The 18,646-nt window shown below is 36.4% G+C and overlaps 1 protein-coding gene across 1 annotated transcript in view; it reads right to left on the bottom strand.

Annotated features, from left to right (window-relative positions):
• The window catches only part of UNC13C (unc-13 homolog C), a 542,478-nt gene that overhangs the window by 350,093 nt on the left and 173,739 nt on the right, over positions 1-18,646 (bottom strand). Inside the window, 3 exon segments of the mRNA XM_038580464.1 lie at positions 5,276-5,347; positions 6,470-6,475; positions 7,621-7,699. Coding sequence (XP_038436392.1) covers positions 5,276-5,347; positions 6,470-6,475; positions 7,621-7,699 — 157 coding nt within the window.

The raw sequence follows: 18,646 nt of genomic DNA, 5'->3' as shown, positions 1-18,646 counted from the left end.
GATGCCAAGATTGCTCAAAGACAGTAAACCATAGGCCACCAATGCAAAATCTTATATAATTAGCAAACATGTAAGAAAATCAAGGTCAAGAGAGTTTCAGTAACTGGTCCAAGTTCCCCCAACTAGTAAATAGTGGAGCTGGACATATATCTATCTGTGCTCTTGAAGACAAGACTGCTCTTGAAGCAAAATAGAAGTAGGACCAATAACAATACTTGTAAACAAGAGAAAATTATTTAAATTTGTGATTAGATGGAGTCCCATATCAGTGCACACTGGAATCTGACTCTCCGCTGCAAAGGTGACCCAGAGGCACTGGATTCAGCATATACTCTGGATACCTCATTGCGGCTCTCTTCCCCACTTCCCAGACAGCCACCTGCTCTGCCTGGTGAGGCAATTTTCTTTTTAATTCCCACAAACTGTGAGAGAAGTACGACTACCTTCCTTATACAGATGAGATGAAGAAGTCTCAGGGAGGCAAAAAGTATCGAGTCCTGGAAGGAGTAAGAGGTAGAGCTGAAATTCAAATTCAGGCCATATCACTTCAATTACATCACGTGGTTTGAAATAGTTCCTGTTCTTGAGGAGAAGTCCAAGGTTAAGAGGTGTATGGTGAGCCAGCAGCATCCTGACTGACCCTAGGCACCAGACAGATGTTCTGACCTGTTTCCATGTCACCTTTCTAGTATTATGCTAGGGACAGGGCCCGGGTCTGATCAAATTATTCCCATGCATAATTATTGTAAATCCCTTTCATCAGGCCTTTAGTATTAGAAGGCGGGCCTCTTCTCTCCTGGATAAAGCAAGCTTGACTGAGAATTGACACTTTCTGGAAGTAAGCCTTTAGATCAGCCCCCCAGCCACAGTAAGATACAAATTAACTAGACAGATACACAGCATTCTAGAATCCCTTTCAGGTTTGGGGGTTCCTCACTTTACTTGAGTTTCCAAAAATCCTCATTTGGCACTGTCAATTTAAATACTCTCACCTGTTGGAAGCCTTCATTATGACCTGTAGCAATAGGAGTGCAGAACACAGTGTTTCAGCTCCCCACTCACTCTATTATAAGCCTCATGATGGCAGGGATTTATAGCTAGTTGTTCACTGTCTCATTTCCAGAATCTGAGACAATGCCTGACACATAGTAGACACTCAATTAATATTTGACTTATTGAATGGTTTTACTTGGATTGCCCCACTGTTGGGGCTATACCTAGGAAACTATCACTTTATGAAATCAAGCACAAAACTGGATAATATAGTGTCAGGCACACTACTATTGTGATCTATGGACACCAGATTATTATTCTTTCTTGTGTTACTAGGCCAGATAGAAATGTTCAGCAATTATGGTCCTTAAGGGCTTTTTAGACTGAGATTTCTGATCAGCCCCAATAGCTCCCTGTGGGTGAAATAGAATTGGTGATGGATGGGGGCACATGGCAGTGCTTCACCCACGGCTCACAGAGTGTCAACGGGGGTGGTTCTGGCTAACCCACTGTCACCTTACATCAGACTTTAGAGCCCTTTCCTGCCTTGGAAGAGCTGACTGAACTTTTTACCATACATCTCTTTAATTAAAACAGATGTGTTACTGTTTGATATTTTCCACATGGCCAAGCTGTTTTCCTTCAGGTAAAGACACATATTTCATGCTTTCACATTGAGAGTGCCTAGGAAGACTTACAGCATGGTAAAGTGGAAATTATTTGCTTCAGCATTTATGTTAGTTGCCCATGTAATGACTTAATGTGACAGCTTGTCAAGGGTGACATTTGATACGCCTGTTGTGTAGAAGTCATATTTCATTTACTTTTTGAGACATGGGCCCCAGGGAAATGGGCTTTAGGAATTTGAGAGGGAGCTGATGGACTCCTTTCATCCACCCAACACACATACAGAAAAGTCTTTTACATAGGTCTTCTGAAACTGAAGAAATACAATGTATTTTTAAGTGGATGAAAAGTAAATCAATAACTAATTTAACCATAAAGTGAGGGTGTGCTCCCCATTCAGGGCCTCAGAGAGTGGAGTAGCTCTTCTAATTTCTATCTCTTTCCTATAAACTTTTCATAGGAATAAAAATTTGTACTTCAGACCAAATACCATATTTTAAATTTTTTTGAAAGAAGGAATAATATGAGTTTAATGATAAAAACCCTCAATCTTGATTACCCCTTCAAAAACAAAAGACTAGATACTTCAAGATTCAGCAAGCAATATGGTGCTTTCTCTTACACCAGAGGATGTTTAATTTTTCTTATATCCAAACTACAGTAGACTGGCTGGGCAGGAAGGAGTTACCCGGTCACAACATCCACTGCACATCAGAATTGCCGGATAGTTTTTTAAAAACCCCTTATACCCAGACCACATCTGAAGCCAATTAAATCAGAATCACTGGGAGTGAGACCCAGGCATCTGCATGGTTTAAAGCTCCCACAGGTGATTCTAATGAGCCAAATTTAAGAATCCCTGACCTAGATATTTGCAGCCTACTTGTATTTTCTAATCATGTTGGGTCTTTCATTCAACAAGAATTTACAAAGTATCTACTTCATGCCAGACCTCATACTAAGCAATAGGGATCAAAGTATTTCACAGGAACAACAAAGATGCAGTGCTACCCTTAAGAATATTAGCATCTAAAGGAAAGGTTTACAAAGAGGTAAAGGAGGGATCCTTGGGTGGTGCAGCGGTTTGGCGCCTGCCTTTGGCCCAGGGCACGATCCTGGAGACCTGGGATCAAATCCCATGTTGGGCTCCCGGTCCATGGAGCCTGCTTCTCCCTCTGCCTGTGTCTCTGCCTCTCTCTCTCTCTCTCTCTCTCTCTCTGTGTGTGTGACTATCATAAATAAATAAAAATTAAAAAAAAGAGGTAAAGGATCTACACCCTAAAAACTACAGAACACTTCTGAAAGAAATTGAGGAAGACACAAAGAGATGGAAAAATATTCCATGCCTATGGATTGGAAGAATTAATATTGTGAAAATGTCAATGCTCCCAGGGAAATTTACACATTCAATGCAATCCCTATCAAAATACCATGGACTTTCTTCAGAGAGTTGGAACAAATCATTTTAAGATTTGTGTGGAATCAGAAAAGACCCCGAATAGCCAGGGGAATATTGAAAAAGAAAACCAGAGCTGGGGGCATCACAATGCCAGATTTCAGGTTGTACTACAAAGCTGTGGTCATCAAGACAGTGTGGGACTGGCACAAAAACAGACACATAGATCAAAGGAACACAATAGAGAACCCAGAAATGGGCCCTCAACTCTATGGTCGATTAATATTCGACAAAGCAGGAAAGACTATCTGCTGGAAAAAGGACAGTATCTTCAATAAATGGTGCTGGGAAAATTGGACATCTACATGCAGAAGAATGAAACTAGACCATTCTCTTACACCCTACACAAAGATAAACTCAAAATGGATGAAAGATCTAAATGTGAGACAAGAATCCATCAAAATCCTAGAGGAAAAGACAGGTAACACCATTTCTGAACTTGGCCACATCAACATCTTGCAAGATAGACCTATGAAGGCAAGGGAAACAAAAGCAAAAATGAACTATTGGAACTTAATCAAGATTAAAAGCTTCTGCACAGCAAAAGAAACAGTCAACAAAACTAAAAGACAATCTATAGAATGGGAGAAGATATTTGCAAATGACATATCAGATAAAGGGCTAGTATCCAAAGAACTTATTAAACTCAACAGCAAAGAAACAAACAATCCAATCATTAAATGGGCAAAAGACATGAACAGAAATTTCACCAAAGAAGACATAGACATGGCCAACAAGCACATGAGAAAATGCTCCGCATCACTGGCCATCAGGGAAATACAAATCAAAACCACAATGAGATACCACCTCACACCAGTGGGAATGGGGAACATTAACAAGACAGGAGACAACAAATGTTGGAGAGGATGTGGAGAAAGGGGAACCCTCTTGCACTGTTGGTGGGAATGTGAACTGCAGCCACTCTGGAAAACTGAGTGGAGGTTCCTCAAAGAGTTAAAAATAGACCTGCCCTACGACCCAGCAATTGCACTGCTGGGGGTTTACCCCAAAGATACAGATGCAGTGAAATGCCGGGACACCTGCACCCCGATGTTTATAGCAGCAATGTCCACAATAGCCAAACTGTGGAAGGAGCCTCGGTGTCCATCGAAAGATGAATGGATAAAGAAGATGTGGTCTGTGTATACAATGGAATATTACTCAGCCATAGAAATGACGAATACCCACCATTTGCTTCAATGTGGATGGAACTGGAGGGTATTATGCTGAGTGAAATAAGTCAATCGGAGAAGGACAAACATTATATGTTCTCATTCATTTGGGGAATATAAAAAATAGTGAAAGGGATTAAAGGGGAAAGGGGAGAAAATGAGTGAGAAATATCAGTGAGGGTAACAGAACACAAGAGACTCCTAACTCTGGGAAATGAACAAGGGGTAGTGGAAGGGGAGGTGGGTGGGCGGTTGGGGTGACTGGGTGACGAGCACTGAGGAGGGCACTTGACGGGATGACCACTGGGTGATATGCTATATGTTGGCAAATCAAACTCCAATAAAAAATATCCAAAAAAATAAAGGAAAGATTTATGCAAAATAATAAAATAGCTTACAAAAATAATAAAACCAGCAACTTGCGTTTTTTTTTTTTTACTATACTCTAAGCTATGCCAAGTGTTAAACACATTTCCACTCCCTTAATAATTTTTCTTATTATCTCACTTTACAGATGAAGGAAAATCAGACTCAAGGAAGTTAGATAACTTGCTAGATATAACAATGCTAGTTTAGCGTACAGATGCAACTCACCCCAAGCAACCTTCATTCTTGCCATATTACACTATAGAGGTCATGATTAAATGCTACAAAAGCCCAGAGGAGGAAACAAAATATTCAGTCAGAAGAGGAGGAAAATGTTTGGGACAGCCTCATAAAGGAGGCAAAACTTGAACCATACAAAAAAAAGGTAGTAAGATTTTTTTCAGGGGGGGGAATTACAGATAAACTGTGTGAGGATGGAATAGCATTTATAAAAATGGATAGGCACATGCATATTTGATCAGCAGAGGAGAATCTGTATGATAGTGAAACTAAGGCCCTGAGGAAATTTGTTGACGTCATACTTTCCCCATATTCCTAGTTATTTCTGGAACTTCGGAATCAATATTACAACTGAGTGGCTTAAGCAGAATCATTTTCCCCTGGACTATGAACAATACATAGTCATTGACTCTGCACCTACCAGTTCCTCATTGTTTAGTGATGTCCTAATCACCATAGCCAGGGAGAGTCCAGATTTCCGGGCAGCCAAAGTCTAAAATTAACAGAATTAGGAGTTACTGGCATGTGAGGTGGCTGCCATGAATATATTGCTCAGCAGCACATGAAAATGTAAGAATGCAAACTATAATTAGTTTTTCTTTAGTCAATAGGGATCGGCTATTTTCAGTAGTCAGCTAGTTCATCCAAAATGTGGAATCATAGAACATCAAAAATGAAAAAAGTCCCCATGTATCCCAATCCCTACATTTTGCAGATGACAAAACTGAGGCTCAGCAAGGCAAAATGATCACCCGTGGGTTTCTAGGCTAGCAAGAGGCTTCTATAACTTTGCTTTTCCCCAAGGAAAAACATATGAACATTCCTTTATAAAACATAGCCACTGGTACAGAGCCAGATGGTCTGTGCGATGTCACTGATACAAAAGTCATGTTAGATGATCTTTGAGTTGTTCACAGTTCCTCATAATATTTTTTCATATCTAACCAGGTTATTTTTCTAAGTATTCGTTTTATAGATGAAAACCATTATAGCCAGATTGGTTTTCCAATATCAACACTGATAATTTAGGTGATTAATTAAAAGTCAAGTCCCTTTAGTTTCCCTACTATAAAATAGAACCATTACATTGCTCCCACCTGAAATGTATGTGCTTTAATGCACTCAGCAGTGCTGTAGAGAACTTTGGAAATCAGAAGTTTTATATGGGAATGCTCAATATGTTATCCCATTAGGAGCAAAGGGAAAGTCATAGTAGAATTATGTACTCAGGCTTCAATGTTTCTTTTTGGAGCTACAAAGCCATAAACTCAGATAAAAATTCAGCACTATTCTGAGAAAGTCAATGTCCACCCATCTCCATCTCTACTATGTAAACCTTTCGAGGGCTTACCTCCAAGGACTCATCCAAGATGATCTTCCAACTCTGACACCTATTATCCTTAAAATTATATCTGAATTCTATTTTAGTCTATCAGCATCTGTTGTATATATAATTTGGTGTATCTTTCAGAACTGAACTAGATTGTAAATTCCTGGAGAACCCAAATTTCTTATTCCTTATACATTATTTTCTTTTTATTTCCCCATCTTGCCCTCTTTTATCTCAAGAGTAAGTGCAGTAAATACTGAGAAATATGGAAAATATTACACTTACCATGGCCTGAAGATTCCAAGTCAGAGGAAACAAAATGTAAATAATTAGACATAAGAAAGGTGAGAAAAGAGCAAAATGATGTTAAAATAAACCTAACACTTTAAAATAATGTCACTTTACAATGGCAGAAATATGAGCTGTTCAGACATGTCATGCTTTTCAGTATAAGATCTTTCCAATCAAGGTTTTAACTTTCCTAATTTAAAACCACCATGATGGTTTTCAGATGACAGTTTCCATTGTAAAATTAAAAATTGCTGATATAAAAAACTGTGTACATTGTTGCTGAAAGGGAAATTTCTATTTCTCTTAGATAAAACATATTTTCATGTCATAAACTACTAAGAATATGCCTCCAGAAAAAAATGTGAAGACAATTTAGATAATAGAAAACACTTTGTTTCATGCTGATAGGCTATTTATTTTTATAACCTAATGCAGACCACTATCAATTCTTTTTATCTGTAGGTGGTCCCCAGCATATTTTGTTATAGGAGATTTTGAGTTACTGAAAGTTATGTGTAGGCTTCATAAAGGTTTTGATAACTTGGGAGCCACAAGATAGTTGAATCACTTTTTAATGTAATTAGATAAAAAAAAATGTAATTAGATCTTAATAAATAATTGGTTAATATTATGTGCTGCTTTTTAAAGTAGAAAATTGACTGCTTTAAGGTGAGGAAGTTCAGATCAAGACTCAAAGCCTGTATTAAACTTGTGGTCATTTGCAACATTGTACACATCAAAGCCCAAATGCAGCAGCTCACTTGGCATGCTGTGTGAGATGTGTGACTTTTTGGGGTTTTAACTGTTTGTAATTTCAACAACATAAAATGCTGTTAAGGGGTGCCTGTCTGGGTGGTCAGTAGGGCCTGCAACTCTTGGTTTGGGGTCATAAGTTCAAGCCCCACAGGGACTTTGGTAGAGGGGAGAACACTTTAAAAAAAAAAAAAAGTTGTCAGGTTACAGTTATTTCATTCATCTAATAGATTTTAAAGAAATGATAAGTGCAATACTTGGTATAATCCAGTTTCTTATATATTTTATTCTATGAAATACAGGCAAGGCACTTAATATGAAGGCCAAAATGACATCTAATGAAGAAAAAGGTGACACATGCAATCAAAGAGAATTAACCAGGAGTGACTTACCACATCTCGTACAATAGGCAAAGTTTTCTTCCTGCGGAGATCTGGCATACTGTCAATTCCGTAAAGTCCTCGTCCAGCCCTAAAAGGAAAAACAGGAATGATTTCAATGGAAACCAGACTTTAAGAAAAAAAATCTCCTGCTCATGGAAAAACGCTGTGAAAAAGATTAAATGTATACCATTTCAACTGGTTCACAATAGGAAAGATTCAAGCCTCTAGGACCTTACCCAGTGAAGAGGCGAAAAACTAGTTACCAAAGTGATCACTTGTATTCCTACATAGTTCTATACACTGAAACTTCAAAATATACCTGGGCTGGTTTGACACACAGTTTTCCTGTCATTATCACGGAGAAGATAGAATTGTTATATGAAGTTTTGTATCTCCAGGAAGAAATAGAACTAAACCATTAATGGTGGAAGTTTGATCTGCAACGGTAAAAACAAAACGAAACAAAACAAAAAAACATGTATTTGTAAAAATATCATTCTTTTTTGGATGTGTTGCCTCTTCGCATTTAAACCCCAAAGTGGTATCTCAAAGAGCCAAAGCTGCATTTAAAATATTTGTAGTAATCCTTATACCAGAATTTTTACCTACCTGAACTTATTCTAAGGAGAAATGGCAACAAGAGATTAATTTCTTGTACAAGGATATTCGCTATGACATTTTTAAGAGTCTTTATTAATTTATTTGACATCGAGAGCACAAACAGGGGGAGTGGCAGGCAGAGGAAGAGGGAGAAGAGGACTCCCTGCTAGGCAGGGAGCCTAATGGATGTGGGGGCTCCATGGGGGGTTAAAACCCAGGACCCTGGGATCATGACCTGAGCTGAAGGCAGATGCTTAACTGAGCCACCCAGGCACCCCAATATTTCTTTTTATAATAGCAATAAAAGCTAGGTAACCTAAATGTTTATTGAATGAGTTATATTGTCCAATGGGAAGATCATAATAATTAAAGTGAATGAATTAAATACGTATGTGAATAGATGAAAAACATTCACAATGCATTAAGTGAGAAAAGCAAGTTTGCATATTGGTAAGTTTAATATACAATGTGCATGTGTTTATATATGCACAGAAAATATCTAGAAAGATATTCATTAAATTGATAACTAGAGTTACCTTTATGGAGTGATAATGGGTAGAAGAAAAAGGGAAGATTCTCACTGTTCTAAATTTGGTAATAGTCAATGTTTTTTTATACTAAGCATTGCCATTTTTGCAATTTAAAATAATCTTAAAATAGATTCATCTATATTAAAATGAGTTTAATACATTGAATTTGATTTTTGTTCCATCTAAGGTAGGTTTGGTTATACAACTAAAAAGATGCTCAAGTCACTGATGACCTGCTTCTCCTACGCTCACTCGACCTACAAAACTCCTGCTTAACTTTAGCTTAGAGTCAACTTTTTTCAGCAGGTACACTCAACTGAGAGGCCTGAGTGTTCTCTAGGCACCTCTGCTACATCAGACTGCAACAGCTGAGAATATGTTGTCAGCATCTCACAGGCCAGTTTTTCTCTGACACAGAGATGGCCTCTTTTCTCCTGCTACTTAGCTTAATAAAGGGAACATTTTTCCTTATTGGATGTTTCTTAGTAGCCATAGTCTTAACTCTAATACTTCTAGTTGTATCAATCACTAGCTTGATCATCTTGAAATAATTCACTCATACAACTCATGTGAAATAATAATAAAAGCAAAATATTAATAAGGATAGATTGTTGATAAATATTAATGTTGTAACTTATATGTTTGAAAGTGAGGATTGGGTATCTGGGTGGCTCCGTTGGTTAAGTTTCTGCCTGTGGCTCAGGTCATGATCCCAGAGTCCTCGGATTGAGTCCTGCATCGGGTTCCCTGCTCCGTGGGGAGCCTGCTTCTCCCTCTGCCTCCCTCTTTCTCCATATCTCATAAATGAACAAACAAAATCTTATTTAAAAAAATAAAAAGGAGAGTGAGAATCAATTTCAGTAATAAATGCTTCACTCAGTCATATTCCAAACATCAAATTCATGGGAAAAGGGTTGTGTAAGTACATTTCTAGAAGAATCTTTTGAGTTTCATTTACTCCAATCTAAGGCTCTGAATCTAAGTAGTTTCTATTTTCTGCCCCCTGTGAAGAGAATTAATAATGACATAAAGTGTAATTAATGTTTTTCTACCACACTTCATGGCAGTCATACTAACTAGCTGCCTTCTAGTGTTCTGAAATGTCTTGACTGCTAAACAATGTGACTTTAATAACTATGTAAAGATAAACATTCAAGTGTGATAATGATTGAGAAAGTGATTTACAAACTACAAAATCTAATATATAGGTGGGCTGTGTGCTTTTCCTCACTAAATGATTTGTTTTCCTTCTCACAGAATTAAATTCAAATTCCCAAGAGCACCTAGAATTTTGAGCAAACTTATATACTCACAAATTCAGGAATCAGTCACACACACTTATTTTCTTGGGTCTTATATGTCACTCCTTTGCTTGTCTCATCAGAACAGAGATAGCCAAGGACCCAGGCCAAACCTCAGCATTATAAAATAATGAGCCCAACTTAGAAGACACAAATCCAAAATTTATCTCTGTCCTGAGTTTGTCATTAATTTCATCAAACCCATATTTTGTAATTTGTAAAACTGAAATGCAATAAAAATGTTCTCTTAATCTTTACAGCCTTAAAAGTGCTCAAAATCATGTTGTGTTTCCTTAGTTTTATCTTTACGTTATTACTATAAGACATTTGTATAAATATATACCTGCATTTCCTTATGCATCAAGTAATAGTAAAACTTTTATTGCAAATCTGAGTCTTAGAAAAAAAAAAAAAAAAAAAGAGAAAGAAATGGTTTCCCTAATGGCCTTACCTCAAGAGTGGAGAAGTGCATGGTAAACACTATAAAGCTCTATACAAATGTAAAACATTTTTGTAATATTTATTCAAAGTGTTCCTAACCAAGAGACATATGGGAGATATTAATTTAAAAATGGTGAAGACTAGAAGTATCAATATATAAATAAATCACTGACTTTCTAGGCAAGAAGTCAAGTTCAAAGAGATCAGTTAAAATCTAGAAAATACCTAGCCTCAATGGTGAAGAGCTTCCGGGGGAGTCATCAAGACAGGCAACCACAGACAAACTCTGAAAGTGAGATCTGATTTTAGGGAAGAAGCAGTCTGATTTCAGCCCCTTTCAGAATAGCTGATGTGACTAAAAGCTGTTGCTAACCATAAACTGCAAACTAGGTAACAATATTTAATATTTATATGGTGTTTACCAGGAGCCAGATGTAATGCTAACATTTATAGCCAACTTTTACATATATTTCTCATTTTATTCTCAAAAAAATCAATAAAGTATAGGTATACTTATTTGAGGAGGAAATGGATGAAAGGGTTGTTTAGATCATTCCCACAATTACTGTCTAAATCATAGATAGCAGTCTCTGGATTTGAACCCAAGCTCTAGGACTTATCATTTCCTACTACTGCTTCCATGATTGGATCATCCATATTTACAGCAATAATATGAACTGAGGCTTACAATTAATCTTATTTCAGTTTTAATGAAACAAAAGTTCATCAGCTTATCCAGGCCTAGAAATCTATGACAGAGTTTGAGTTCAACTGAAGGACATTGTTACCCTAAAGCTCACATTCCTTATATGTATATATACACATACATGCACACATGCATATGCTTTTTTTTTTTTTTTTTAGGAAGATATAAAAGGTCTATCCCAGTTGATCTAGAGTTGTTACTACTATTTTAACTGTTTTCACTATATTTCAAGACAGTATTATCCTCATATCAGAAACCCTGTATTATTGTACAAAATAGTCCCAATGTTCCCCTCTTCAACTATTCCGGAGGCTTTTAGACTATAGGAATTACAAATGGAATGAAAATATCAGGTCTACGGATATATCGGGAGAGTCAATCACCATATAAAGTTGAGAAAATGGGGGTGTCTCAGTAGTTCAGTCCATTAAGCATTAGTTTTTTTTCTTTCTTTTAACATGTTATTCGTTTATTTGAAGAGAATGATAGAGAGAACATGAACAGGGGGAGGAGCAGAGGGAGAAGCAGACTCCCTGTTACACAGGGAGCCCAACACGACATGGGGATCATCTTAGGATTCCAGGATCATGACCAGAGCTGAAGGCAGATGCTTAATGGACTGAGACACCCAGATGCCCCTAAGCATCTGACTCTTGATCTCAGCCCAGGTCTTGGTCTCAGGGTTTTGAGTTCAAGTACTATGTTGTGCTCCATGCTGGGCATGGAGCCTACTTAAACAAACAATAAAACTAAAAAAAAAAAAAAAAAAAAAAAAAAAAAAGGATTAAATTTCATGAATTGTGATGCATTCTAATTCAGTATTTGTTTTATATTACATAGTCAATATTTTTCACAGTTTTCTTAGTTCTTTGTGTAAATAAAGAGTTTACCAAGTTTAACAAAATTGGAGATATGAAAGTATATTGCTGTATACGTTGACTCAGATTCAGTTATCCCTCTTGTTACAGAACAAACAATACAAATTATCTAAGGGATATATATTCTATAATTGTTAAAGAATCTGATATCTAAGGTAGAAAAGGTAAGAGCTGATTTTTATATATATTAATAATTATCTTAATTCAAAATTGGTCTGATAACATACTGAATATATATTGATTGAAAAAGAACTGAAAAGGCACCAAGAATATCATGTGGAAACTATCAAACAGATTTTCCAAAGGTAGGACTTTCTGATTATGGAATAAAGTTGTGCTGTTTCCACAAGGGGGTGGTTGATGGTTAATTGGCAATATTCATAGACTAGCTTATATCCATTAGAAATCAGAAAATTAGTAGACTCTTTATATGCAAAGGAGTTGTTAAATTAATTGAAGACTATAAGCCTAAAGAAACAAATCACAGCACTTCTGTTTATTTCTGTTTCAAAGACAATTATTGAGCAAGGCTATGTAATTAATCTTTTTTAGCATTATGGAACGCTAAGGCAATGTAAAAGATTAATAATGAATCATTTTAAATCCCTCTCCTGTAATACAGCTGTCTTCTCTCTCAGACTTAAAAACAGCTCTGTATTTATTTAGTTACTTAATGGTAAACATACAGTAATTTACTTTGCCTTTTTTTTTTTTTTTTTTTTTGCTGTTCTGTATTTTACACACATTTTAACAATTTTCCTGATGATCATTATAACCTTTAATAACTCACTGCTCCTTATTAGGATATATTATTCAGGATATTCTTTTTTTTTTTTCTTTCACCTTTTTATTATTGTCAACACTGAATGAGTATTTGTGTCTGTTAAGTGGATGATTCACTCCCCACATCCAATTAATCACCAATTCCTAAAGATTTTTTTATTCTATATTTCATCACAATTAACACACCATATGTTGTAAGATACAGTATTATATATTTATATGGGGGGGGGAGTCAAATTAATCTCTGACACTGCTTTTTTAGCAAGTAGAATTTAAATTATGTATTTATTCAAAAAGCTCCCTTTAACTTACTTCCTCTATGGCATAGATTTGTCATATCAATCATATTTTTCTGTATGTGAAAAGAAAAATATCAACAAAATAAATTGTTATTCCTTAAGTTTCTCATTTAGAGTCCAGCTTCTTAGAATTACTTTTCAACCCAGAATTGTCAATGTCTTGGACTTTGCCCAAATTACTGTCTTTTAAGCCATCAAGAGCAACAGTGATATAGCATTAAAATAGTGCTTCATTATTATTTCTTTTATTCCAAGAAGTAGGCAGCTCTGCTGCAGATACTCATGTTGGTCAGCTTTCAACCTCACCAAAAGCTTCAAAGTTGATAAACAGGACTCCTACCCTTCCTCAAATCATCCTAATTTTCTTCTGGACTAGAATGTTAAGAAAATGCAATTGTCCACCCTATAACATCAGCAATAACAACAAAATTACAACACTCTCCCAGGACAATTTTAACCAAGCTTATAAATGTACAGACAATGAAACTCTTATAATTGCTGCTTGGTTACCAATGTTTTTAAGACACCATTGATTAAATGCATCTTGATATATAATTCATAAAAACATATGTTGTAGAATTGATAAAATATAGCACTTTCAGTCAGCATCTCCTTTCTGAACCCCCACATTGATAGTGCTCTATTCCAGGCCTTACTATTTTAGCTAATCTCTTAGATTTTTTTTGCCAGCCCTTTTTTTTTTAATTGCCAACAGTTTTTTTTTTCTAAAATACAAATCTAAAGAAATCATTTTCATATTCAACATCTCTTATTGCTTACAAGATATAGAACAAATTCCTTTCCAATTTAGTAAGGTCTGATTGCCCCTTTGGTCTTATCTCCTCTAACTTCTCCCTCTACTTTCTCATTCCAGTCATTCTGAATGCCTTTGTAGATTCCCAGGGACCTCACACTGGTTCTCCGCTCATCTGTTTCTTCCCCCGCCCCCGCTCATCTGTTTCTACTTCGCTATTTCCTCTACTGGTACTGGCCTCCTTGCTGAGTGGCACAGGCTCACAGTTATCTCTCTTAAGTAAAATTTGAGTGTGACACTCATGGCCTTTTAAGGTACCTCCTCCCCATCTCAAATAACTGCACCTCTATGTAAGCTCAACATCAGGAATCCTTGGGGGGAGGAGCTGGGGAGTTAGTGGAGCAGGAGAGAGGGAAATCATGGCTCCTGGCCTCTTTGGTGGGCTTATCAGCAGCTCTGTGGATTCAAAGGGAAATATTTGTTACTAACAGAGATAGCATACTTTTAAGTTGAACTGGAGCAGAAAAAAAACCTTTTAAAATTTTTTAATTCCAGTGTAGTTAATGTATAGTGTTATATTAGTTTTGTTTCATGTGTACAATACAGTAATGCAAGTTCCATGTATTACTCAGTGCTCATCAAGGTAAGTGTACTTTTAATTCCTTTCACTGATTTCACACATCCCTCACCCACCTCCCCTCTGGGAACCACTAATTTGTTCTCTATACTTAGGATTCTGCGTTTTTTGGCTTACGTCTTTTTTATTTTTCCTTTGCTTATTTTAGTTTCTTAAATTCCACATCTGAGTGAGATCATATGGTATCTGTCTTTCTCTGACTGGCTTATTTTACTTCTTGTACTTTCTAGCTCCATTCATATTATTGCAAATGGCAAGATTTCACTCTTTTTGTGCTGAGATAATATTCTAGTGTGTGTGTGTGTGTGTGTATATATATATATATATATATATATATATATATATATATATACATTTTCTTTATCCATTCATCTATCGACGGACACTTTGGCTGCTTCTGTAATTTGGCTATTGTACATAATGCTGCTCTCAACATAGGTGCAAATCAGAAAAACTTTTGAGAACAGTTGTTCTAAGTTTTGTCATAACCTCTGTAAAACTGTCATCTCTTTATTTGTTTACATGGCTGTCCCTGCTAGGATATATGTTACCAAAATATGACAAATCTTACTCATGCCTACCTCCCCAGAGTCAACTCTGGCATGTAGCAGGGAAAAATAAAAATTAAAGGTTCAAGTGAATAGGCCTTGACACCACAGAGATTAGACATTAAATAAAACATTGTCTTGGCTTAAAAATTAAGATTCTTATCTTTGAAATAGTAGAAAGAGCAAGACCAAAGCTAGAAGACTGGGAAGAAAGTCAATGACCTCACAGTGAAGTGAGTTAGCAGTCAGGGGCTTTGTCACAGGAAGGACACGAGAGCCTCACTACTAGACCAGTAAATATTTTTTTGACCTTTATTAATCTCAGTGATTTCATATGGAAAATGGAGTAATTATCCTCCATGCAGTGTTTTTGGGAGCTTCGAGATAAGATATTTAAATGGTTTATGTATTATTGGTAGTAATTAATTTATTATAGGCTTGTGTAGACAGTGGCATTATTGAAGTTGATCAAATATACCCTGCCTTACTGCTGCCCTAGGGCTATTTATAGTCTTCCAAACTAAGGAACAAATTAGTAGCACAGTTTCTGGGAGACATGAAATTTTAGGTAGCTGTCTATTTGAAGAATTAAAGAAAAAGAAGGGCAGACAGCCAAAGTTGTGATTTTACTCTATGCTTTACTCTGAGCTCTATTAACCTTCTCTTTGGACTCAGTTTTGGTCTAGACTTCTTTCTTCTGCTGATTCCGTTCTGTTTAGCACCTCAGCTCTGATGATGATACATGTTGCCTGAGATTATTTCTCGTCTCATGCTTATCTACATTACTGGTCCCAGCTATTCAGCTTTCTGTCAGACAAGGGTCTCACAGATGCCCCAAGTTCTTTTTAGTTTTTAAACTCTAATCTTTGAAAAACACTGCTTTTATCTTCTCAATTTTCCAAGCCTTGTCTCAAAATGGAAATAAAACTGAAAGCATAAAGCTCCTTAGTACTAATCATTCCAGACTTCTCCATCTTCATTGCTTCCTGGATTCTCTTAACTGTGGCCATAAAGTAGAATGTTTGTCTTTACTGGAAATCACATACAGTCCTCTAAACTACCCTTGATGGACTCTTTGGAGGGAATGATGTTCGACACCAACATGTCTCTCAATAAAACCACTGCAGCCATATTTCCTCCTGCCTTGGAGTTATCACTAATTCTTTGGTTGAGCAGAGATGAAATAACTGGCTTGAGTTTAGAGGACATGGTTGTATGACAAATATATGAAATTACATACAGTGAGATGATACTGTTAACATTTGAGAAGAGGAAAATGAGAAACAGGGTACAGAATACTCATCTCTTCCATCTTGCTCATGCTGGCATATATCAAGAAAATGAATTGGCATGTTGAATTCCCTATCATTTTTAAGTGCTATCTCTTTCACCAGCCTGCTTTCATTCTTCTGCTCTTTCTCTAGTTCAGGCAGTAAATTTGTATACAAAGTGATTCCACTGAAGTAGGCAAGCATCATGTTTATTCTACTGAGTGCCTGGAACACAGTGGGTATCAATAGATAGGTTTTAAATGTTCTTGAATATTTCCACAAACCTGTCATCACTTTTAAGCCAACACATCCATTTTAGAAACAATTATTATCCCAGCAAATTTTTTTGGATGTCTTTTTTTGATTTCACTGTTTTTTTTATATTCTTACCATTTGGCCAGTCACAGAGGTTTAAAATCCTAAATAATGGCTAATCCAAATTTTAAGACTCAAAGCAACCTAAAAAAAAAAAAAAAAAAAAAAGACATATTCCCACACTCTTGTACCTTAGGGATGTGGAAACCAAGCATCAAAGAATACAAATGCTTATATAGGATACCCAGATGGTTGGCAGGAAGCTAGAAACACTCAGGGTTCCAGACCCTCACAGCAATCCTTCCTTCTTTGCATCTAATATCCAAGAGGTATCAAGTTTGGTCCATTTTCTTTCTCTTTTTTTAAAAAGATTTATTTATTTATTCATGAAAAACACAGAGAGAAAGAGAGAGAGGCAGAGACATAGGCAGAGGGAAAAGCAGGCTCCCTGCAGGGAGCCCGACTTGGGACTCATCTGGGAACTCCAGGATCATACCCTGAGCCGAAGGCACATGCTCAATCACTGAGTCACTCAGCTGTCCTGGTCCATTTTCTTTCTCATCCCTCTCTCTTTTCTATCATCCTCATCTCCTCTACTCATTTGCACCTTTCTTTATATCTGGATCACAATTTTGTTGTAAATTTTATTGTTAGGCCCAGAATTCTTCTCATGGACTCTGTAATGACCAATTTCCCCATCTCCTTGCTCGTAGCCCTGGGCCATGAGGCTAACATGACCAAAGAATGTTGTAAAACCAGTAGGGCAGTGCTGCTCCTGATGGATTAGAGGACGGGTAAAGGAGACAGAGATGGTATAAAAAGACTGTTGAAGTTATCCTAGGTTCTTTAATGGATTCCTTTTTTTTTTTTTTTTTAATGGATTCCTTAATGAAGGTCTTGACTGAGGTGATTTCACCACTTTTTTTTTTCCAACCCCTTCATTTGACTTAATGAACTCCAGTAGAATTCCCAATTCAAACCTCTATAATATTTTAAAGAGCAAATAGCCTAGTTGTCAAAGAGAGCCTTTGTATTCCACTAAATTACTTTCTTCTTTCCTAGGCATTTGACCTCTTAATGCTCCATAATGCTCTTTACCACTATAAGCAGGCTCTTTCTTTCAAACCCTTGTTCCTTTGAAACATAGTTTTCAGAAGAGCTGACTACTTCATTATTTATCTTTGCATTATTTTTTTAAGCTCATGCCATTTTTAACTTTTTAAAGAGAAAAATGAGAAGTGAAAGGTTTACTATCCTGGTGTGACATTTTGTACTTCCAGTGATTAATAATTTTTTTTTTCCATAGCAAAAATAATCAAATGGTCCCAGGTCTTATTACAATGAGTTGCAGAAGTGAAAACGTAAAATTCAGCTGTTAAAACATTCCCCTGGAGTTTAGGCTTGAGGGAACAAATGTAGGTGTTGGGGACTAACTTCTAACAACTCAATTACAGATGTACCTTCTAGGGCTCATATTCCTTCACAGATTGTTTATCAAGTGGACAATATAGCCTTTCTTAAGACTTACAATTCCCTGTAACGAAACAAAAATCTTTCTTCTTCCACAGTATTCGCTGCAGCTAAATTAACCTCAGATATTATGACAGGCTACAGACCAGGAAGTAAAAAATTCAACCCCAAACTTTCTAATAGTTCAGCAGCTATTATTGTTAGGAAAAAATTTCCATTTAATTAAAACTCATGCTACAAAGGGTCTCAATTTAGAGTGTTAGTTTTTAAACTCCAAAACCATGCTTCCGTGGCCCAAAGCTGTAATAAATATGACATTGTGCATATTAATACTCCTTGTTTTGAAGCTAATTTTCTTAGTAAAATCTCTCTGGAAAATCTCAGCATCCATCTATACATAGTTTCTAAACTATAGTCATGAAAGATCAACTTCTTAATATACTTTACTTAGATACCATTAAATAGAATCAAATATCCAATAGCAAAGAAGCTACGTTTATCA

Source organism: Canis lupus, chromosome 30 (genome assembly GCF_011100685.1).
Source record: "Canis lupus familiaris isolate Mischka breed German Shepherd chromosome 30, alternate assembly UU_Cfam_GSD_1.0, whole genome shotgun sequence".
Lineage (NCBI taxonomy): Eukaryota > Metazoa > Chordata > Mammalia > Carnivora > Canidae > Canis > Canis lupus.
This window is presented reverse-complemented; position numbering and strand designations above follow the sequence as displayed.